Genomic DNA, 23,176 nt, shown 5'->3' on the forward strand with positions numbered 1-23,176 from the left:
TGTTAGTCTCTAAGGTGCCACAAGTACTTCTCATTCTTTCTGCTGATACAGACTAACACGGCTACCACTCTGAAATAACTCCAAGATCTCTTTCTGGAGTGGTAACAGCTAATTTAGACCCCATCATTTTATATGTATAGTTAGGATTATGTTTTCCAGTGGGCATTACTTTGCATTTATCAGCATTAAATTTCATCTGCCATTTTGTTGCCCAGTCACCCAGTTTTGTGAGATCCTTTTGTAGCTCTTCACAGCCTGCCTGGGACTTAACTATCTTGAGTAGTTTTGTATCATCTGCAAATTTTGCCACCTCACTGTTTACCCGTTCTTCCAGATTGTTTATGAATATGTTAAATAAGACTGGGCGCAGGACAGATCCCTGGGGAACACCACTATTTACCTCTCTCCATTCTGAAAACTGACCATTTATTCCTACCCTTTGTTTCCTATCTTTTAACCAGGTACCAATCCATGAGAGCACTTTCCCTCTTATCCCATGACTGCTTATTTTGCTTAAGAGACTTTGGTCAGGGACCTTGTTAAAGGCGTTCTGAAAATCTAAGTACACTATATCTGATGAAGTGAGCGGTAGCTCACGAAAGCTTATGCTCAAATACATTTGTGAGTCTCTAAGGTGCCACAAGTACTCCTTTTCTTTTTATATCCACTGCATCTCCTTTGTCCGCATGCTTGTCCACATGCTCAAATTTATCATATTACTAACAGTGTATCTGGGTTTTCACCCAGCATGGACCCTGAGGTCCTTGTCTGCTCCTCTGAAATCCAGATCCTCACCTATAGCACCAGACCGAGTGGATCAGAGCAGGCAGTCATCTATCCCAGTAGCCCATCTCCAACAGTGGCCAATGGTAGACGTTTCAGAGGAAAGTACAAGAGATCCCTTAAGGAACAGTTATGGAATAACCTGCCCACAGGGTAGTTTCTTCCTACCCCCCAGAGATTGGTTTATGCCTTCAAATAGGAGAGGTGTCTAGCCCTTCCAATTCTTGAGATGCTTTTTCCCCCTGTCCTTGCCCAGGTAAGTCAGGATGTGGGCTTGTAGATAGAAGAGGAGGCCTTAGGAGTGAGGATTCCTGGCTTCTAGTCCCATTCTGGGAGTGGAGTGGGATCTACTGGTTAAAGCAGGTGGCGCTAGGACTCCTGGGTTTATCTGAGTTAACCATATCATGGTTCTTTAGATCTCAGTTGGCTTGGTTAAAGTTCAGACTTGAGACTCTTTTAAGTTCATCAGTTTTATTAACTGAGATCTTGTGGTCAGTTTGGAAGCTACAGAATGGAAAATAAAGGCTGTCAAGTAACAATGTTCATCGCTTTTCAAAGAAAGAACATAAAATCCGAAAAAACTTTATCAAGGATCAATAAATTAACATCCTATCACAGTACAATTTGTTACATGCTGGTAATTTATTCTAACCTATTCTAGAAAGTTAAGTTTAATATTAATGAAAACTATGGATATTTAATTCAGATTGTTTAACTAAAGTTGTCAGTCAAGCTTGATATGCTAGCAACAAGCTATGGCACTTGGTTTTGAATCTATCAGATAATGCCTGCGTGGAATTGGGTCGTACTGGTTAGAAAATGGAATTTCTGTCCCATGTGAAATTCTGATATTTTGGTATTTGTTTTTGTCCTGAAATGTGATGACATGATGAAATACTGAAAATATTTGCAGAATGAAAAATGTTTCAAAATTGATTTTGAAGCGTTGAAACAAAACCTTTTGCTTTGAAATGTCTATTTGAAATGAAAAATTGCATTTGGTTTCACATTTCCCATTTCATTTCTAAGTGAAAATCTTCATTCTGAATCAACACTTGGAAAGGAAAAGTTGGGTTTTGATTTTTCCAAAATTGACATTTTCTCATGGAAAATTTATATTTTGACAAAACTACATTTTCCCTTGTGAAAACTTTTTGGACAAATAATTTCAACCAGCTGTAGGAGTTAGACAGTCACTTCCTGAAAACACCAGCTTAAGTCAAAACTGCCAGGCAATTCAGATTCATAGGCAAGGTTTCTGCTCACACATTAAGCCCCAGATATGCAGATAATGACCCCAAACTATCTTTGCTATAAATAAGCAGAGATTCACGTACTTTCTTGGGATTCTCATTCCCAATATTAATAGTTGTATTTGAATAGCACCACGATATATAGCAGTGTTGTGACCAATGCTGAAATACTGTGTCCAGTTCTGGTCACACACTACAAAAAGGATGTTGAAAAATTGAGAAGTGTTCAGAGAAAGCTGAAGAAATGATTCGTGGTCGGAAAAACCTGCCTTTGAAGGAGCTCTGGGTAAAATATTCAAATCAAAATTTAAAAATCCTCAGGTCAGACTAGATACTTTCTGACTTTTTAATCTCTGAATCTGTCAGGAGTCTAAGTGACTTTAGGACCTATTTCCCATTGACTTTCAAATCACTTTTAAAAATCTGGGCCTTAGGCACGCTTAAAAATGTTACCCTCAGACGATTTAGTTTATCATGGAGAAGGTTACAAGATGACTTGATCACAGTCTCTGATTACCTACACAGAGAGAAGATAATCTAATACTAAAGGGTTCTTTAATCTACCAGACCAAGCCAGAACACGAGACAATGGCTGGAAGTTGAAGTTGGCCAAGTTTCAGATTGGAAATAAGGTAAAAAAATTTAACGGTGAGGGTAAATAACCATTGAAACCACTTACCAAGGAATGTGTTGGATTCTCGGTCTCTTGGCATCTTGCTATTGAGACTGGACGTCTCTTCTTAGAAGATACCCTCTAGCTCAGTTTTCTCAACCTTCTTGATACCAGGAACCGGCTTGCTGCCTTCCTAAACTGTATCAGGGAGATCTCAGCGCTGGTCCACGGACCAGTCATTGAGAAACACTAGCTCACCCATAAACAATTGTGCTCAATGAAAGAATCCCTGGGTGAAGTTCTCTGGCCAGGGTTAGACAGGAGTCAGACTAGGTGATCTAATGCTCCCTTCTGAAACTCAGCATCTATCCACCACTTGGATCATTGGCAGACAGCTTTCAGAAAATAGAATCAAGGGGCATTCTGGGATGAGGTCAGTGTCTCTTGGGTCCACCAGTCGCTGCCCAAAGTGAGGAGCAAGAACAAATTAGCTTTGCTGGCACAGCAGAGAGATGGCAGCTGTAACAATATCTAGCTTCGTGCATCAGGAGCTTTACAAAGGATGGTCTGACGAAGCGGGACTGTTCTTAATGTTTCCTCTGAATAGTGTGGGGGTGCCTCAGTTTCCCCTAGGCAGTTCTTAAGTATCTAGGGGGTGGGGTAAGGGTGTTTGTTCGTTGCAGAGCCCTAGAGGGCAGGTGTGTGCAGGGGTCTGGACACAGAGAATGGCTGACACCCTGTTTCCTGGCAACTGATGGCCTGGCCCTTCCCCCCTGCAAGGTGAGAGCTAAAGGGTTGGAGAACAAAGGAATCAGGTGACCTCCTGGCCCGGGAAAGGGACAAAGCCCAGAGGAGGAGGGGCTGGAGGGAGTTTCAGTTTGGGGCTGGCTGGGACATGGAGTGAAGGGCAGACGTGGTTGTCTGGCTCCCTGCCCCCAAAATGGACCCAGCTGAGGGGGTCCTGTTCTCTGCACCTACAAGCTCTGTGTTAGACCATGTTCCTGTCGTCTAATAAACCTCTGTTTCCCTGGCTGGCTGAGAGTCCCGTCTGACTGCGGAGTTGGGGGGCAGGACCCTCTGGCTTCCCCAGGACCCCGCCTGGGCGGACTCACTGGGGGAAGCGCATGGAGGGACAGAGGATGCTGAATGCTCCGAGGTCAGACCCAGGAAGGTGGAAGTTGTGTGAGCTGTGTGTCCTGAAGACAGTCTGCTCACAGAGAGGAGACTTCCCCAGAGTCCTGCCTGGCTTCGTAGGGAGCCATTCCAGAGCATCGCCTGGAGACTCCGTGACAACTGGTGGCAGAAGTGGGATGTACTGCACCCCATGGATGGCGCTTCCTGCAGTAAGTGACTGGGGAGCAGTAAAACGAAGGGGGATTGATGAGGACCAGGCGTGCTGAAGACTCAGAGAGGAGCGGTTTCGGGGGGCGGTTAACCCCTGGGAGTGTGTGACCAGCGAGAAGGACTGTGCAGTAATGGGGTCCCCCTGGGGACTGCAGTGAGCAGTCTCAGGGGCGGAGGAGTCTGCAGCTTGACCCTGGCAGAGAGGTGGTGACCTTGAGTAGGGCTGGCACACAAGGGGTTCTCCCTGGAAACCGTGGGGAGCTAAGAGCACACAGGCCTGTGAGTCCACAACAACTTGGGAAGAGCGGAGTGATGGCCTGTCACCGTCTCCTTCAGAAGGACATTGTAACCCTGTGCAGAAAGAGAGGGTTGAGCATTGGGAAGTTCACCAAAGCACAGTTCATCATGCAGCTGGAGGAGGATGACTGCTCTAAGGAACAGATTCCTGACCCCAAATGGGGCTATAGCAGGATCTGGGAGCAGCTGGAGTAGTAGCCAGGCATCCCCAAGACTCCTGTCCCCGACCAGACGAGGGTCTTCACAATCGGGTTCCCCATCCGGGGATCGGAGACGGACGGGATTGGAGCGGAGTCCGAGAGAGCAAGAGGACTGTGAGAGACAGCGAGAGCCCAAGAAAGAGCTGCAGAAGCAGCAGCAGCATGAACTGGCGGTGGGGGAACAGAGAGGCCTAGGGGACCTCCCAGGGGTGAGTGGGGATAGACCCCGGGGGGCCAGTTCCGCAGGGAACCTCGAGACTAAATTGCTGCCCCTGGTTAAGGAAGGGGGGGATGTGGATGCCCACCTCACTGCCTTTGAGCAGGCTGGCGATTTGAACCAGGGGGACCCTGCGGAAAAGCCCCAGTGTCTAGCTCCCTTGCTGGGTCCCAAGGCCATAGACTCCGTCAGCCAGATGGGTGGGGAGGTGGACAGGCTCCCACTCCTGGTCCCAACCTATATGTCTGTGTGGAGTTTCCTGGGATCAGGCCCCTTGGGCCCCCAGTGGGAGAGGAAGGTGATGGTCAATGGGGAGACATTCCTGGGGTGGCGAGATCCTGGGACAGAGAGAACTGTTGTCAGGCCCTGGGTGGTGCAGCCTCAGATGATCAGGGACTGTGTGAGGGTCCCAGGGACGAAGCCCCTCACCCTGCCTATGGCCCAGATCCCTGTGCAGACCCAGGAGGGGTAGGGCTGGCTGGCCATTGGGGTTCTCCAGGATACCAGCTGCGAGACCCTGTTGTGGAGTGACTGTGTCTCTTTGGGGCAGGATCCAGGCCTTGCTCCTGTAATGTCCAAGGGTTTGAATTTGAATCCAGGGAACTGATCGGTGGAGAGGGAAATGGTCAGTGAAAATGCAGATGATGTGGCTGGCACCGGGGAGGAGCTGCTAGGCTCAGGCTACCTGCCTGCCTGTAACCAGACCCCTGGGGTTGGGTGGGACAGAGAGATGCTCCCCTCCCCCTTGCACACTGGAGAGGGGGGCTCAGGGGGCTCAGGCTGGCTCTGAGGCAGTGAGGAAAGCAGCGAGCTCGCTGCCTGCCCCCACTGGGACAGCAAGGGCAGCGCTTAGCACAGTGAGAGCTGAGACCCCAGCTGAGTGGGGGGAGACACAGGCAGGGCAGGGGATCTGTGGGGAGTGGCAAGGTGCTTGGTAAGGAAAGTCTGGATGAGCCTAGGCAGCCTTGTGAGCTAATGGCTGTGTCCAGTCAGCAGGGTGGGAAGGCGAGGAGAGTGGAAGATGAGTGTCCCTGGACCTTACCTGTTAGCTGGGTGGAGAAGTGTGACAGCGAAGGAAACGTGCCTGTGTCTGTCAGGGGTTTTGACTTGCCTGTGGAGGGAGCTACCCCGGTCTCCAAGCAGTTGTCTGTGATCAGCCTTGTGTGCTGGGACCAGGGGAATGAGATCCCAAACTGTGTGTCTGGTCAAGGAGAAAGTGTGTCCGGCTCTTCTTTGTCTGTGGAGCAGACAGAAGGGGCCTTTCAGCCTGTGATGGTTGAGGGTCGTGCAGTTGTCTCAGAGTTGGTTCTGGATTCAGCTAAAGCCCAGGAAAGGAAGGGTCCTAAGTTTGTGTCTGCTTGGGAGAATGGCCCTGTAACTAGGTCGCATCCAGTTAGGGTCTATGTAAAATCCCAGAGCCCAGACAATTCTGGTGCTTGTATTTTGCCTGTTGCTAGTGTGTTGTTGGGAAAGGGTGGAGCAACTCTGTCTGATCAGGGTGAGATCCTAGCCAGGGCACAAGGAGAGCATGAAGGTGATGTGATTGTGTTACCTACTGAGGGTGTGGAAACCTGTAGCAAGAAGGAAAAGATTCCTGAACTTGTGTGTGGCAAAGGGAAGGAGAATGCTTCTGACCTTTTATCTAGGAAGTCTGTCAGTTTGCCTGAAAGGGGATTGTGTAGGAATCCGCCCGATGGGCCAGAGGTAATTCTGGATGTAAGTGAGATCCAGAAAGCGTCTGTTGTTGCTCAGGAAAGTGTTCCTCTAGAGCAAGCCCTAGGTAAAGAGGATAAGAGCAGAATTTCTGTGAAGGGTGAATTGTTGCATAGAAAAGCCCTCGGGAAAGGAATCCTCATGGAGTCTTTGCAAGCAGTTTACTGCAACTGAAGGATATGAAAGTGATTTAATCAAGAAAGTTTCAGTTCCTAAAACAGCCAGAAATTTTCTGTTGTGAATAAAGCCACTGACTTCCCTGTTGAAAGATCCAGTGTGGATAGCTTTGAGAAGGTCTCAGATGAAGTGAAAGCTGTTAAAAGAAAGTTAAACAGTCCGATAACCAAGTGGCTGTGTTTGGCCAGCTTGTTGGGGAGACAAGGTTGTTGAGAAAGGGATGTCTCCATGCTAGTTCTGTCAGTGAACAGTATGTGGCCCAGGTCAAGATGGGGGCTCTTAACCAAGAGAGCCTGAATTGCAGCCCTCCAGACTGGAGCACTGGGAGAAGACCCGATCCCAGTTTGACCCCCTGGGGTTTTGGGGTGGCAAAAGGCACAGGCCGCATAAACCTTCCCACATGCGGCATGCGAGTGCTATCAACCACCCCCAAACTAAGGGAGGGCGTGAAACTGGAAGGGCCTGGTGTAACTCCCACCAAGGAACAGGAGAGATGCTGGGGCATCCATGGGAACGTTGGTGGCTTCGAACTTCCCCAAGGCACCGGCTAAAGTGACCCCGCTCAGTTCGATCTCGAAGGGAGGAGAGATGTGACGAAGCGGGACTGTTCTTAATGTTTCCTCTGAATAGTGTGGGGGTGCCTCAGTTTCCCCTAGGCAGTTCTTAAGTATCTAGGCGGTGGGATAAGGGTGTATGATCCTTGCAGAGCCCTAGAGGGCAGGTGTGTGCAGGGGTCTGGACACAGAGAATGGCCGACACCCTGTTTCCTGGCCACTGATGGCCTGGGCCCTTCCCCACTGCAAGGTGAGAGCTAAAGGGTTGGAAAACAAAGGAATCCGGTGCCCTCCTGGCCCGGGAAAGGGACAAAGCCCAGAGGAGGAGGGGCTGGAGGGAGTTTCAGTTTGGGGCTGGCTGGGACATGGAGTGAAGGGCAGACGTGGTTGTCTGGCTCCCTGCCCCCCAAAATGGACCCAGCTGAGGGGTCCTGTTTTCTGCACCTACAAGCTCTGTGTTAGACCATGTTACTGTCGTCTAATAAACCTTCTGTTTCCCTGGCTGGCTGAGAGTCCCGTCTGACTGCGGAGTTGGGGGGCAGGACCCTCTGGCTTCCCCAGGACCCCGCCTGGGTGGACTCGCTGTGGGAAGCGCATGGAGGGGCAGAGGATGCTGAATGCTCCGAGGTCAGACCCAGGAAGGGGGAAGCCGGGTGAGCTGTGTGTCCTGCAGACAGGCTGCTCCCAGAGAGGAGACTTCCCCAGAGTCCTACCTGGCTTCATGGGGAGCAGTTCCAGAGCATCGCCTGGGGACTCCGTGACAACTGGTGGTAACAAAGATTGTTATTCTCAGGGACACAGTGGGAACTTGCAGGTCAGATGAGCCACAAGAGATAGACTCCAGGAACCCTGACACCTAGTTCCCTCACAGAGCCAAGAACAGAAGCCAGGAGTCCTGACTCCCACCCAGTGCTGTAGCATTATCCAGATCATCCAGCACTAACCTGGCAAGCTCAGTAATAATAAAACCTAACTCTTATACTGCATTTTTCCTCGGTAGATCTCAAAGCACATCACAAACGAGATAAGTAGCATTATCCCCATTTTATAGATGGGGAAACTGAGGTGCAGGACAGCGCCGTGACTGGCCCCAGGGTCAGCCAGCCGACCAGAGGCAGAGAAGGTGTGACCTGAATAGTAATATCGCTCCAGAACTCTCTTTTCCCGCTTCACTCTCCTAGTCTCTCTCTTTTCATTGTTGATCTCACTCCAGAAGAAGCGAGGGTGAAACACGCACCGTTTTTTTACAACACTCCCTTGCTGCAGTGTAATCCTGAGGGATTAGCCCAGGACTACTCACATCAGGGGATTAAAACCTGAAACTCAGTTGACAATGTATGTTCTGACCTAAAACCACTGGAAAATATTCCTCCGCCTGGTGTCTGTTTAATCTGCCAGCTTTTGAACAAGGGAGCGAGTGATGCAGTGTCCCCTTCACACCAGAGAGAGCTCTGAACAACAAGAAAACCCCTTTATCTGCACACACCTAACCTTGGCAAGAGGCTGCATTCAAATCTGGCGACACAGTTTGCAGCTCGGCGCTTGACGCTTAAGGCGGGTGGGCACGGCCTGTTGGCCTGCACCGTGGGCACCTTCTGGGACCATGAAGGAATTGTAGGTTGTGAGGCAAGTGGCGTTTTTGATAGGCAGGGGATAGGCAATGCAGAAGAACCGTAGAGTCGATAGATGGACGTGCACCCGACAACGGCAGGTGGCTTGATGTGCATACATACGGCAATCGAGGCATGCGTACACGTACATGGCACTAGATAAATGTAGGCACGTATTTGGCAACGGACGGACGCATACACTCGTGGCAATAGATACACGTCCCTATGGTGACAGAAAGACAGGTTAGCTAACCATGGGCACAATCCAACACCCCACTGCCCAGGGCTTTCAGCCTTCTCTGAGGCACTCTGCGTGTTCATGTTCTTGGGTGAGCAATGGAGCTAAGCCAAAAGGCAGGGCTAAGGTCTCAGGCATTAGCACAGAGGAGGGTGGTGTCCTCGTTTCCTGGCTCTTCTGGCTCCCGTACAAGTGTGATGTCAGCAGCAGCGTGGCTGGTTTGTAAACAGCTCCTTCCTCGTGGGCTATGCCCCCAATAGTCCTGACATGGTTCCAGAAAACAGGACACCGACAGCTTCTCACTAGGCCTGCTCCCTCCGGATTGAGGTCCTGCCTCGAGCCATGGACAAGGTCTGGTGTTTCTGGGAGGGAGAGCAGGAGGAAGGCTCAGACAAATGTAACCAGAAAAACTGGTTTCTAAAGCCTAGTAGTCTACATGGGAGAACTTTTAAGGTGTAATGAAGGGGTGGAGTTAAACCGATATGGTTATTCAGTTATAAGAGTGCCTGGTTTTGGTTTAGTTTATGTTGCTTGGGGAGGTGTTTAAGCCAAATCATAAAAAAGCTACTTTGATACTGGAATAAGAGCATCCACACAGGCCCGTATACAGGTATAGCTAGACCTGGATAACTGTACTGGTATCACAGGTAACCCTTCCCTGTGTAGACACTGTTTGGTCACCTAGTGTGCGCGGTCCCTACACATGAATGCAAGATTAGACAGATGGGTATGGATTTAAATGGCTTCATTAATGGGTATATATGGGGGGGTATATAGTCTGGTTATATGTGGGCAGGGAAGCAGGGATAGATTCTGTCCATCCATTCCTCCATCCCCAGACACACCCATCTATCTGTCCATCCATTCCTCCATTCCCAGACGCACCCATCTATCTGTCCATCCATTCCTCCATCCCCAGACACACCCATCTATCTGTCCATCCATTCCTCCATTCCCAGACACACCCATCTATCTGTCCATCCATTCCTCCATCCCCAGACACACCCACCTATCGGTCCATCCTTTCCTCCATTCCCAGACGCACCCATCTATCTGTCCATCCATTCCTCCGTCCTCAGACACACCCATCTATCTGTCCATCCATTCCTCCATCCCCAGACACACCCATCTATCTGTCCATCCATTCCTCCATTCCCAGACGCACCCATCTATCTGTCCATCCATTCCTCCATCCCCAGACACACCCATCTATCCGTCCATCCATTCCTCCGTCCTCAGACACACCCATCTATCTGGTTGTGACAAAGTTCCTCCTCTACCTTGGTGGGTCTTGTGCTTATTGGCGGATTTGCTCGCCTTGGAGCTTCATGGCAGCCCTCAGCTTGGCCGTTTTTCTGAACCCACAGTCCAGGTCGACTCCTCCTGTGTCTGACCAGGAGTTGGGAGGATTTGGGGGGAACCCAGGCCCGCCCTCTACTCCGGGTTCCAGCCCAGGGCCCTGTGGAATGCAGCTGTCTAGAGTGCCTCCTAGAACAGCTGTGCGACAGCCACAACTCCCTGGGCTACTTCCCCATGGCCTCCTCCCAACACCACCTTTATCCTCACCATAGGACTTTCCTCCTGGTGTCTGATAATGCTTGTACTCCTCGGTCCTCCAACAGTCCGCGTTCTCACTCTCAGCTCCTAGTGCCTCTTGCTCCCAGCTCCTCACATGTGCCACAAACTGAAGTGAGCTCCTTCTTAAATCCAGGTGCCCTGATTAGCCTGCCTTAATTGATTCTAGCAGCTTCTTGACTGGCTGCAGGTGTTCTAATCAGCCTGTCTCTCTTAATTGTCTCAGAAGGTTCCTGATTGTTCTGGAACATTCCCTGTTACCTTTCCCAGGGAAAGGGGACCTACTTAACCTGGGGCTAATATATCTGCCTTCTATTATTCTCCTGTAGCCATCCGGCCCGACCCTATCACACCATCCATCCATTCCTCCGTCCCCAGACAAACCCATCTATTTCTATCTGAGTCCCCCTGGATTTGTACACATTTGAACAGTAGTAGTCTCTCTGAAAAACCATGTCTTGTCCCTTGCTAGAAGCAGGATCCCAATCCAGATGGAGCCATGTTCCGAACCACTATGGCAGGGCCGGTGAAAAGCGGCAGGTGTAGTGTTTGAAGCCAGCTAGTGCCAACCTGTCATGGATTTCTATCGGTTCGTAGCCTGCACTTCACCCAGCTCACAGGAGCTGGGCCCCAGCAGGCTGTGTGGGCTAGTTGTTAAGGCCCCGGACTGGCAGCCAGGAAACCTGGCTTCTAGTCCCAGTTCGGCTACTGTCCTACTGTGTGACCTGGTGCGGGTCAATCCAGGTACAACTTTCCATGGTGACTTGGGATTCTAAACAGCACTGAAAGTCAATGAGACCTCGGCTCCTAACTGTCTCTGGCCCATCTGAAATTGGGTCTACGCTTGGGCTTACGGGTGAACATTGCACTGGTATAACTGTCTTTTAGGGGAGTGATTTTTATCCAGATACTTACACTAGTAAAAGCCCCAGCGTGGACACAGTTATACCACAGAGTGGTAACTTATACACCCCATATGGGAACAACTATCCCTATACAGCCCCGTGATACTGATCCAGCGGCACGCTCACTACTAAGGGGCTGTGCAGCTTTCATGACCCTTTCTATTGTGCCAGGGCCTTCGGCTGCTAAATCACTTGGGACTTTCCATGCCTCAGTTTCCCTCTCTTTAAAATCAGGGCGTTGACCCACATTAGAGAGCTGAAGATTAATTAGCACACGCCTGTAAAGAGCTTCCTCAGTAAGAAGGTCCTGTCAGGGCTGCTGTTTGCATCCCTCCCCGACAGACCGACCGGCCGAGCAGAGACCACAGGGAGACGGGAGGAGATTTCTACAGTTTAATGCAAAAAAATGGCAGAATGAACACTCCGGGGGGCCTGATCCTGCAATGGGTTACCCCAAGTGGGGGGAGGGGACATAACCAAGGGCAGGAGTCATGCCCGAGTCACCACAGCAGCAGGGGCACACGGGAAACCTGAGTGTTGAGGACAGTCGGACACGGTGGAGGGAGAGATTAAAAAAACAACAAATGGACGAACAAACAAACAAACAAACCGCCATCTTGGGAGAAGAGAAAATACCCCTGTTAAAAACCAACCCCACCCCCCTCCCTGCCCTCCCCTGGGACACCAGTGTAAGGCTGCGTAATGCGCTGCCTCTCTGAGCCGGCAGCTCGGTGTGCGCGGGGACCTCACAGCGTGAGCACACCGCCAGCCTCTGCAGGGGGGCCTGGGAAAGACTTACGTCCTCTGTGAGTTGGGCATGCACTGACCAGGGGGTTATGGGAGCCTCTCACCCTCGCTTTGCTCTCCAAGGGCCTGGTTCTCACTTACCCCAGCTCCGCCTTTGGGGTTAAAGAGGCTTTACAACTCTCTTCGCACTCCCTGTATTGCGAGCCTCGACTAGCCCTTGGTGTCAGTTACAGCAGCCTCTGGGCTGCTCTACCTCATGCTCCAACCCCTTACAGGCCCTGGGACATGGAGAATAGCCACAGCACACCGCACTCCAGCCCCAGCCCCGAGCTACCCGCCCCCCCGGGGGCAGATCCTTTTGTGTAACAGCCTTGCAAAGCCTCGCGTGGCTGCTCCACATAAAGGATAACAGCCTAAAACTGCTGCTGGCTCTGAAGGGCGTGATTCAAACCCTGACCCTCTGGCCGGGAAGGGGGCGGTGTGAGGGGCAAGGCTGGGGGAGCCCTGGGAGGTGGCTGGTTTCTGAGGAAAAGAAGCCAGCAGCAAGATCCCCTCCCAGTCTCTGTTTAGCCCTTTAAATCTGGGGGTGCGGGGGGAGGATCGTGTGTGTCTAGAAGGCAAACCCCCCGAAATCCAGTGCGTCGAAGTCCTGGTCCAGCCCTTCGTAATCCAGCGTCTCATACTGAGAGGCCTCAGAATCGCAGGCGGACGGGTGATAGCCCAGTTCTTTGAAGTCGGGGGGGTGCATCTCCCCAGGCCGGCTGGCCGTGGCCGAGGTCACCATGTAGCCCATGGTGGGGCCAGCTGCTGCTCCCCCCATCAGCAGGCAGGCGGCCTTCACCCCCGCGTGCATCTGGGAGCCGTGGCGCAGGCACCGGGGCGAGCAGTTCTCCTTGCACAGGCTGCTCCTGGTGGCTGGGGCAGAAGTGGGGGGAGAAGGAGGGTCAGTCGCCCAGAGCCGAACCCTGGGCCCGGTTCGCTGTCAGCTCTAATGCACTGAATGGGGATTCAGGAGATCCTGGTTCAATTCCCAGCTCTGCCAGTGACCCAGTCACTTCCACATCTCTGTGTGCCGCGGTTTCCCCATCTATGTACCCTGGGAAGAATGAGCCTTCCTTTGTCTGATGGGGCTGTGAGCTCTTTGGGCGGAGGCTGTCTCCGTAGCTGCGCAGCACCCAACACAGTGGGGCCCAGGTCTGAGGGTGTGTGTACGCTACGGGGGCTGCAGCCATCCTGGCATAACCCCATAGCGCAGATGCAGCCTTTGCCGGCGGAAGGGGTTTTCCGTCAGTGTAGGAACACCACGCTCCTGCATGCTAAGTCAATGCAAGCGTTCTTCCGTAACCTTGCTGTGTCTACACTAGGGACGGGGTGGGTGTAATTATATCAGCCAAGGGTGGGATTTTTTCACCCCCCTGACCAAGGTAGATAGGTCAACCTGTTTTATGTGTAGGCCAAGCCTCCGTTGGAGTCTTTAGGGCCTACGGTAATACAAACAATAGTGCAGCAACTCCTGATTTGCACTGGATTGTGTCTACACAGCAGTGAAATTACTCTGGTGCAAAAGGCTCTCACTTTGCACCTTTACACTAGGCTTAATTTGGTTTACTTCGAATTGATTAGGAACAGGACTAAGCTACGCCAAAACCAGAGCATCTACACTGAGGTCTGAACCAGTTTAACTCAACCAGCACAAGTTTGTGTGTAGACAAGGCCTGAGTGGGATCAGAACCAGGCCCCAAAGCTCATGAGGTGGCAAGAACCCACATCCATTCCTGCTTTTAACTACCCTGGAGCTCGGAGCTTCCTAGATGTCAAGGCCAGAGGGGACCACTGTGTTCACCTGGTCTGACCTCCTGCGTAATCCAGCCCAGAGAACCCCACCTAGGCCCACTGATGAGAGCTAAACCCAGGAGGGAATTTGCCCAGGAAGTCTAGCTCGGCGACGAAGGAGGGCATGAGCGCCATCGAGAGGCATTAGCGGGGTATGAACCCCAAGGAGGAGCCAGCAGGGTGAAGCTGAGTGTCAAGGGGCACTGCCAGGCAGTGAGATGTGGCAGGCTGTGGATCCGCCGCCCTGCGATGAGGGTGGAAGCCCAGTTCGCCGGCGCATTCAAACGACCTTGGGCAGGCTCCGGGGAGACAGACTGTAGAGGACAGTCATGCATTGGGCCGTCTCTGATCGAGTGTCTCATCTCTTCTGGGCAGTGTCCTGGGGAATAGACTGAAGCAGGAGACCCTGCTTCCAGGACCTGGAGCAGGGTCCTGGTGGGAGTGCCCCAGATTCAGTTACTCTGGGAACAAGCCTATCACAGTAGGTCTCTGGCACCAAGACAAATAGCCAAGAAAGCCAGAGCCCCTCCGAACCGAGTCCCAGTACCTTCTCTGCTCTGTGTGCCAGGAGAACCTCCTCCCCCTTCTTTCCAGCAGCATTTCCTAGACGGAGAGTCAATGTGGAGCTTGCATCTCGCTGGGGACCCTTGGGAGAAGCTCTGTGCAGAGGGAGGAAACACCATCACTGTGGGGACAATGGGATGGACCATCCGAAGTGGGGAGATCAACCCGAGGCAGAGGCGGGACCCGTGGATGACATCCTGGCCCGGCTGATGTCAAGTGCAAAACTTCCATTGACTGCCAGGGTTTCACCCAAGGGCCCGATTACTCAAGAGGTGCTGAGCACCCATGATCCCCCCTGACCCTGGAAATCAGGCCCCAGGCATCTCAAGCTGGCAGCAAGAGCCAGTGACCACTTGTGAAAATGCAGCTGCCCGAAGCCATAGGGCAAGAGGAAACAATGGGCCCCATTTTCAGCTCCCCATCCCTGCATGGGGTGGGAGGGAGAGTCGCAGGGAACTGGTCCCACCCCAGAGCGGCACAGAAGGACCTGGCTGTGACTGAGAATCAGACCGAGAAGAGCCCCAGGTCCAAACCGGAATTGCTCTCGGAGCAGAAGAGGAGGATGGGGCACTGGTGAATTGTAACGACGGAGCGGCTTCCTGGCCCTCCCGGCACTCCTCAGTCCATTCACTAAGGCACCGAGAAACTGCCAGGGCCGGAAAGCCCACTGGTGCCTTTGCCTCCTTTCCCAACGGCCCCTGCGAGGGCGATGCCGACATGCTTAGCTGCTGCGAGCTGGCATGGCGGGCAGCCTGGCTACGGTGACTGATGGCAGCCGGGGCCCCGGCCCTGTATTTCGTACTTTGATTCCACTTACTTCTTTGACTTTGCGGAGGATGTTGAGCCACTGCCTGCAGCGGTGGGGAGGGAGAGAAGGGAAAAGCCTGATTAGCCCCGACAGCCTAACACGCCGGTCACTCCTCGCCAGCTCCACATCTCCTGCTGTCTGGGGCCCAGGAGAGCAGGGCTCATTTCCCCTGTCTGCGGCCTCCTCCTGGGACAAGCCACTACGTCTCCGGGCCATGGGCAGAACTCTCTCCCAGGGAGCAAGCAGCAAAGCTGGTCTAGCCAGGCAGGAGGCAAGCCGATCGGGGAGCCATCCAGCGCCGCTCCCCCTGGGGTGCCACCCCCAGCAGCTGTGCGGATTTCAGCTCTCCCCATGCACCCTCACTGCCCCCAGCCCAGCCCGTGCCCTGGCCCCCTGCATGCCCCCCTTGGGGCAGCTCTGGCTTCACCTGCATTCCTGGTTGTCCGGCGCCAGCAGCAGAAGGAACTTCCCGTCACTGAGGCTGAGGCCTAAGCAGCTGCCCCGCTGGGCACCCAGGGGCAGGCGGGGCAGGCCGCAGATCTCGCTGCCCTCCAGGATGGCCCGGCAGCTGGTGCTGAGCGAGATGCCCAGCTCGGCCGGGGACTGGGCATCACGGCAGATCTGGAGGCTCCCGTCCACGGAGAGGAAGAGGAACTTCTCCTTCCATTGCTTAAAGAGAAAGCCCCCTTCAAAGCAGAGAGGGGCCATGTGAGTCCACGTCCCAACTGCTCATCATCCTGCCTGGCAGCTGCGAGGGAAGGATTAGCCCCATCTCACAGCTGGGGAAGAACCCAGGAGTCCTGGCTCTCAGCCCCCCCTGCTCTAATCCACCAGACCCCACTACCCTCCCAGAGCCAGGAATAGAACCCAGGAGTCCTGGCACCCAGCCCTCCTGCTCTAATCCACCAGACCCCACTCTCTTCCCACAGGGGCAGAGATTCAGTGTCTTGTCCAAGGCCACGTAGAGAGTCTGTGGCAGAGCCAGGAACCAACCTGTGTCCCCAGCTGGCACCCCACTACTAGACCCTCCACTGCTCTTCCTCTGGCACCAGCGTCTCGCTGCACAATAGTCTCCGGGGGCTGAACCTGGGCCCACCAGCTGCTCAGCCTGGGCGGGAGAGCCAGCCCCACCCGCAGGGAGCTGGGAGAGACTCCCAGGGCCTGACTCTCAGTCATGCTCAGGCCCCTCTGTGCTGCTCCAGCCCCAGACAGTGTGCAGGATCATCCCCCTGAGAGCCCTCCCACCCCAAACAGGAGCCTCCCTGGCCAGAGTGGAGCTGGCGTAAGGGCCTGGCACCCATCCTGCTCCCAACCCCGGGGGTAGGGGGCGGATCGGGGGCGTGGCTAGGGCGCACTGCGCTGGGGCTAGTCCCTGCTCCCCAGGGCCCATGCGGGGCGGATCAGGGGCGTGGCTGGGGCGCACTGTGCTGGGGCTAGTCCCTGCTCCCCAGGGCACATGGGGGGTGGATCGAGGGCGTGGCTGGGGCTATCCCTGCTCCCCAGGGCCCATGGGGGGATAGAGCATGAGTTAGAGCAGCCCTGAGGCTGGGGCAACATTTTTTAAAAGTCCTACAATAACAAACCAGTGTAAACATCCCCAGTGCTCAGACCAATGACGCATCAGTGTATAATCTCCATGGGGCTCATCAGCAACCCTACAATAACAAAGCAGCAGGGGGCCCTGCCGAGAGCAATCGTGCAAGCGCTGGTGTAATTAGTGCTGGTGAGCCCATTGCTGGTGCACGCACTTCTGCAAGCTTGCTGGGAGATTGGACGGGGTTCAGAGCCGTGCGAGGCTGAGTCGAGGTCTGTGAAACACCCAGAAACCATCTGCTTGGCTTATGGACTCCGTCCCAGCCTGTGGGTACATACACAGGGACGGCGACGCCTACGTAAGCAGAGCAAGAGCCGACGGCTGGGAAAACTCGCTGCGGGAAACGCGGGGGGATTTTGTAGCACGGCTGGTGGAGCGGAAGGGGACACTGAGACCGGCCTGCCCACAAACCGCTGCCTAGCCAGCGTCCAGGCTTTCGGTGCAGGAGCCGCGTTTGAAGGAGGCTGATGGATCTTGACAGGAGTCTTTGATCCAGGCCTGGGTCCCACCCCTCTAAAGAGCTGCCGTTCCCCTGTCTGCTGAAGGGAGAGTTAGGGGTCACCGGGGGGAGACTTAGCGCTGCAGGCGGCATTAGGGGACCCTGCCACAAGTTCCGACGGCTTTCTGAACACCGGGCCCTTGGTGCCACCTGCCCCCGAGACTCTCCTGCGGTGCCTTAACCCACGGGAGCCTGGCGGGGATGGAGTCACGGGCCGCAGCTTCCCAGAGCCGGGCACCAGGCAGATTTAAAGCCCTGATTAAATTTGGTTGGCCATTTTGGGATTAGAATTCAATCAAGGGTTGGTGGTTCTAATCCCAGCCCTCGTGGGGGGACGCACAGACACAGGTAGCAGAGGGACAATGCTAAATCCCTGTGGTCAACTCGGACAAGGGAAGCAAGTGGGGATTGCTGAGGCCATCGGAAGAAAATGTAACCCTTTGGGGGCAGGTGAGATTGGTAGAAAAAAAAAATAACTCCCCGGTTCGCCAGTGGACAGAGCCAGTTGGGAGCGAATGCCTCCGTGTGCTGCTGAAGTATTCATTCGCCCACTCACTGGGCTCCTGATTTCATTAAAAACTGATTTCAATTTCCAAAGGCCAAAGCAATTTACCCTGCAAAGTTTGCCACAACTGTGATCACTACCAGTTAGAGCTGGTCAAAATGTTTTTCATCAAAATATTTTTTGATCACAAATGGCTTTCTCAGGCAGAGGACAACGTGAATTGACATTTCAAAGAAAAATAAAAAATATTCAGTTAGAGTGCTTGGATTTGGGGGGAAAATAGGTTTTTGTTTTAAAAAAAGAAGCTTTTGATTAAAAAATAGCTTTCAGTTAAAAATTCAGGTTTCGGTTTGTTGCAAAAAAGTCAGTTTTGATATAAACGGTCGAGACTCTGTGAAAACGTTCGTTTTTCCAGTGCGGTTTTCAAAACCGTTTAGGGGTTTGGATTTCACAAAGTCACCACTGAGAAAAAGAAAAAACATTTTCCAACGTCCAGAGAACAAATCCTGGGGGTTCCCCAGCTGGCTCCGCTCCCAAAGGCTTTCGGGCCAGGTCCAAAGCCCCATTGGAACCCACAGGCTTTGGACCAGCGCCTTAGCCCAGCTGCCGGGGGTGTTTGAACGAAGGGAGGATTGGGGGAAAGCTGGGAGCTGAAATCCCTTCTGGGCTGCCTGGGATTAGAATCAGGGGGCAGCTGAGGGGAAGGGGGTAGAACCGGACCTGAGGGTACCCGGCCATTCAAACAAGGGGTGACATTTTGCCGGGATACCCGCTGGCACTAATGGGTTAGGTTGGAGATTCTCCTTCCTTCCCCAAATGGTGCCTAATTAATGACTGCCACCAACAGCTCCAGAGACCCTGGGCTGGGACTGCAGAATTGGTGCTGCTCCTGGGGTGCTATTCACACAGCACAGCAACTGCCAGATCCTGATCTGTTCCCCCAGGGTAAATCCGGAGTCACCCCTTGACTGCAATGGGCTCAGGGCCAGATTGTGAGCTCAGCTCCCCCCGGGGGTCAATCCAGAGTCACCCCCAGAATCCCAGAGCAGTTTCACTGCGGTCCGGATGCTTCTTCTCATTCCAGGCTTTTGATACGGGAAGACAAATCGCAACAGGAATCAAGGCAGCTACCGGGAGTGGGGACAGACCGACCCCCTGGGCCGACGGTGAGGTGGGTGCTGGAGGCGCGGAAGGGAGGGGGCGCTCACCGTATTTCCTTAGGTAACCCTGATGAATTCTGGAGGAGCTCATGCTGGACCAAACCATCCATCAGACCGGCGAGCCAGGAAAGAGCCCGGGGGGGCCAGCTGCCAAGAGCCTTGATCAGAGGCCAAATCTAATCCCTAAAGCAGCTGGGGGAACACCAGGGATCTCATCCCTGCTGGCCAATCGCAGCTCACGCAGACAGCCGCTCCCCCAGCCCCCCAGCTGGGAGGGTGGGGGCGCGTATCATGGGCCAGATCCACAGCGGGTGTAAATAGGTCACAGCACCACTGGAGTCAGTGGGGAACTGGAGCAAAGGTGGTTCACACCATGAGGGGATCTGGCCCCAGTCGACGCATCCTTTTCACCTGGCTCTAGGGCCTTTAGCCCCCCGAGGCTGCAGCCAGTCCCTGGGTTGTTAGCGCTGCTACAAAACACTATTCCCCCTGGGGGGAAAAGGGCCCCCAAACCAGCCCTGCCCTGGCTGGGCACCGCTCGCCATGACATCACCAATCAGAGATCCCCGACGGGCAGGCTGGTCAAGGCGATGCGGTGTGAGGCCACAGGGAGAGAAGCCGCCAGGTCCAGACAGACTGTGACCAGCTCCACCCAGAGAGGGACAGTGTCCCAGCCCCGGCACCCAGTGCCCTGGCGCTGCAGAGGGTCCTGCCTTCTGTGGGCTCAGCTCTGGGTGCTCAGTTTCTCTGTGAAAATTACGTCACTGCTAAAATTGTTCTTTACGGGAAGGAAATTGTGAAATTCAAGGTGTTTGCTAAGAAAAAGCCAAAGATAAATATTGTTATTTACTGCACAGCTGGCGGAGGGAATGCAAAACATCTCCCAGGATTCCCAGGAAACCAGGCCATTGTTAACAAACTATAAATGAAAACTAGGAACGACGGGGATCCATCAGGAATCCTTTCGCCTCAGGATCTCCTCTCTGGCAATGCCCAGTACAGGTCACTTGAGAGGAAGGTGAAAAAAGCCTGTAGCAGAGATGAAAAACCTCTGCTTTTGGGGAGCTGTTAATTTCATTGCAAACATGTCGAATCTCTCCGACATCCTCTTTCCCCAGTGCTGCCGCTTAGATAAACCTCCTGGTCTCTGCTTTTCACACCCACTTCCCCAGATTGCCCGGTGCAGCATGACACAGGTACAAAAAGTGTTTTTTTATTATTATAGCACCTGGAGGCCCAGACCGAGATTGGGGCCCTGTCGCACCGGGCGCTGCCCAGACCCCGGCCAAGATCAGGGCCCCGTCGTGCCAGGTGCTGCACAGACCCCGGCCAAGATCAAGGCCCCGTCGCGCCGGGTGCTGCCCAGACCCCCACCAAGATCAGGGCCCTGTCGCGCCGGGCGCTGCCCAGACTCCCACCGAGATCAGGGCCCCATCGCGTCAGGTGTTGCAGAGACACATAGCGAGAGACAATTCCTGTCCCCCAGATCTGATCGTTTAAACAGAGAAGGGAAGGGTTACTATCCGCAGCACAAGGCCTGATGTCATTTGCAGCCGTCAGCTGCTATTCTAATAAGGAGGGGTCAGAGCCACAGCTGCACTCAACGCCATTGACTTCCAGCTGATTGGGCGGCTCTGAACCTGACCTATAGGAGAGAGCAGAGATTCCCCCTCTCTGGCGGGAGGAATGAGTTTGCAGGGTCTCAGCCCAGTTCTTAGGATCCAGCCCGCTCCATTGCAGAAACACCCGCATTAACTGGTAGCACAGAGGCCGAAGACCGAGCGTACCACACGGTGAGAAAGCCCCCCTCTGCCCCCCACCCCTTAGAGGGGTCCCTGCAGAGCATGCGCACGCGAAAGAGCGAGCGCTCCCCCTGCAGCTGCCCCTCCTCTGGGGAGAGCACTCCTGAGCGCGGCTCCTAGCTGGTGCAAACGGGTGGAGCTGGGCTGATTTAAACAGCCAAGGGTCCGGCCCCAGGGAGCAGAGCCTGACGCATGCAGCCATGGAGTGACTCACCCCAGACCACTGGCCAGAGTCAGCAGCTGAACTCAGCTCTCTCCTGTCCCAGGCCACCGCTGGAACGGCCCAGTCGTCTTCGCGAAAAACTGAACAACTTGGAAATCCACAGACTGGGGGAAGCAAATAGCAATCGTATTAATAGGACCAAAAAATAAATAACCGAAGTCAAGAGGCAGGAAATTCCTTCCTGCTAAGACAACAGCCTCACGGCTGGGGAATGCAACTGAGCCGCGGGTGGGTTTTTTTTCCATCTGACACAAACCAGCGGGTCCGGCCAAGATTTCAGCCCTTCACAGACCCATAGCGAGGCGACAGGGGCTGAGTCTGTTCCGGCTGCATGGGGACGGCAGGGCACAACCACGACTCATGAGGTTGGGAGGGGCTGGGGCTAGTGGGTCAGAAGCCAGAAGCCACCCTTGTGGGCAGTTAGGGGGTGACCCACCCCTGCGGTGCCCCCAGCTCCTATCACTTAGAGGGGAATTGACACCCCAAAGCCAGTGGCCTCCAGTGCCTCAGGTCTCTCCTTGCAGTGCACACCCGGCCTGGGGCTGCTTAGCACGGAACCAGGGCCCGGAGTCCAGCCCCGCTAAGGGGTGGGGAGACCATCCCAGGACTGGGGGGATGGACAGCAGCCATGGGGAATCATTCACCCTCTGCCTCCGCTGACGAACCTCTCAGGGGCCAGATCCCTGGCCGGTGTGACCCGGCACAGCTCCATCAACTGCACCCATGGGCCCCAGCCTGTAACCCCTCTCCCCCCGAGGGGGGCAGTGACCGCTCACACCCCCGCCACATAGGGGGCAGCTGGGAGCTTGGTCTCCCCACCCCATTCAGAGGCTGCCAGCAAGAGGGGTTTTGCAATGAAGAGGGCCATCCCACTAAGAACTGAGTCGAGACCCTGCAAACTCATTACACCCAGAAATGGGAGAAATCTCTGGTCATTGCCACCCGCTTGCTCTGATGGGTCACTTTCAGATCCCCAACTGGCATCGGTCAGCCCAGCTACCACTGAAATCGGTTCAGCTGTGTTCATCTAAACCAGCTTCATTATGATGGTCACAACAATAGGCTCCAGCTGGGATTGGGGAAGCATCGGGCCGGGCGCTGCCCAGACCCCAACTGAGATCACGGCCCTCTTCTGCCAGGTGCTGCACAGACCTCGACTGAGATCGGGCCCCCCGTCATGACAGGCACTGCCCAACCCCCAACTGAGATCAGGGCCCCGTCGCACCAGGTGCTGCCCAGACCCCAACCGAGATCAGGGCCCTGTCGTGCCGGGCGCTGCCCAGACCCAACTGAGATCGGAGCCCCCATCATGCCAAGCGCTGCCCAGAGCCCAACCGAGATCAGGGCCCCATCGGGCCGGGCGCTGCCCAGACCCCAACCGAGGTCAGGGCCCTGTTGTGCCGGGCACTGCACACAGAGTGGGAGAGAGTCCCTGGGCTGAAAAGCTTCCAGTCTAAACAGTCAAAGGGTGGGAAGGGAAACTGAGGCACAGATCAGGGAAGGAACTTGCCCAAGGTCAGTGCTGGGCTGAGAACAGAACCTAGGCGTTTTGAGTCCTTGTCTAGGGCCCTGGTCAATAGGCCACGCTACCACCCAGGGCACTTGTAAATGGTGGGCGCTATCAATCCAAAGCCATGAACTCCCCTGTGATCCAGAGCTGGCTGGAACTGGGTCAAAGCAGGAGACAGCCAGGACTGGGGGTAATCAGCCGGGCGCGGCTGCTGCAGCCGTGATCCCCCACTGGGTGCGTGCCGGCTCCAGGGGGAACCCTGCCCTGCCCGGGCCCAGGCCCGCAGCACCGCACGCAAGCCCAGCTGGGATGGGTGTCTGAGTGAGGAGCTGCCCGGGGGCGAAGGGTTTGATGCAGCTGCTGTCCTGAAAAACATCTGGTGCCGATGTCATCAGCTGTGCAGAGCCCCCAGGCAGCGGGAAGGCGGTGAGGGGCTTGTCCCTGTCTGGCTT

At 54.3% G+C, this 23,176-nt stretch overlaps 1 protein-coding gene across 1 annotated transcript; it reads right to left on the reverse strand.

Moving 5' to 3' along the window:
* Positions 1 to 12,814: 12,814 nt before the first annotated feature.
* On the reverse strand, positions 12,815 to 19,294 carry LOC141976603 (uncharacterized). The gene is made up of 5 exons (XM_074937654.1): positions 19,238 to 19,294; positions 15,859 to 16,117; positions 15,441 to 15,474; positions 14,607 to 14,718; positions 12,815 to 13,141 (listed from the first exon to the last, which is right to left on the reverse strand). The coding sequence occupies exons 1-5, from the start codon at positions 19,278 to 19,280 to the stop codon at positions 12,837 to 12,839; spliced, it is 753 nt and encodes a 250-aa protein (XP_074793755.1). The 5' UTR covers positions 19,281 to 19,294; the 3' UTR covers positions 12,815 to 12,836.
* Positions 19,295 to 23,176: the final 3,882 nt, after the last annotated feature.

Source organism: Natator depressus, chromosome 23 (assembly GCF_965152275.1).
Source record: "Natator depressus isolate rNatDep1 chromosome 23, rNatDep2.hap1, whole genome shotgun sequence".
Classification (NCBI taxonomy): Eukaryota; Metazoa; Chordata; order Testudines; family Cheloniidae; genus Natator; species Natator depressus.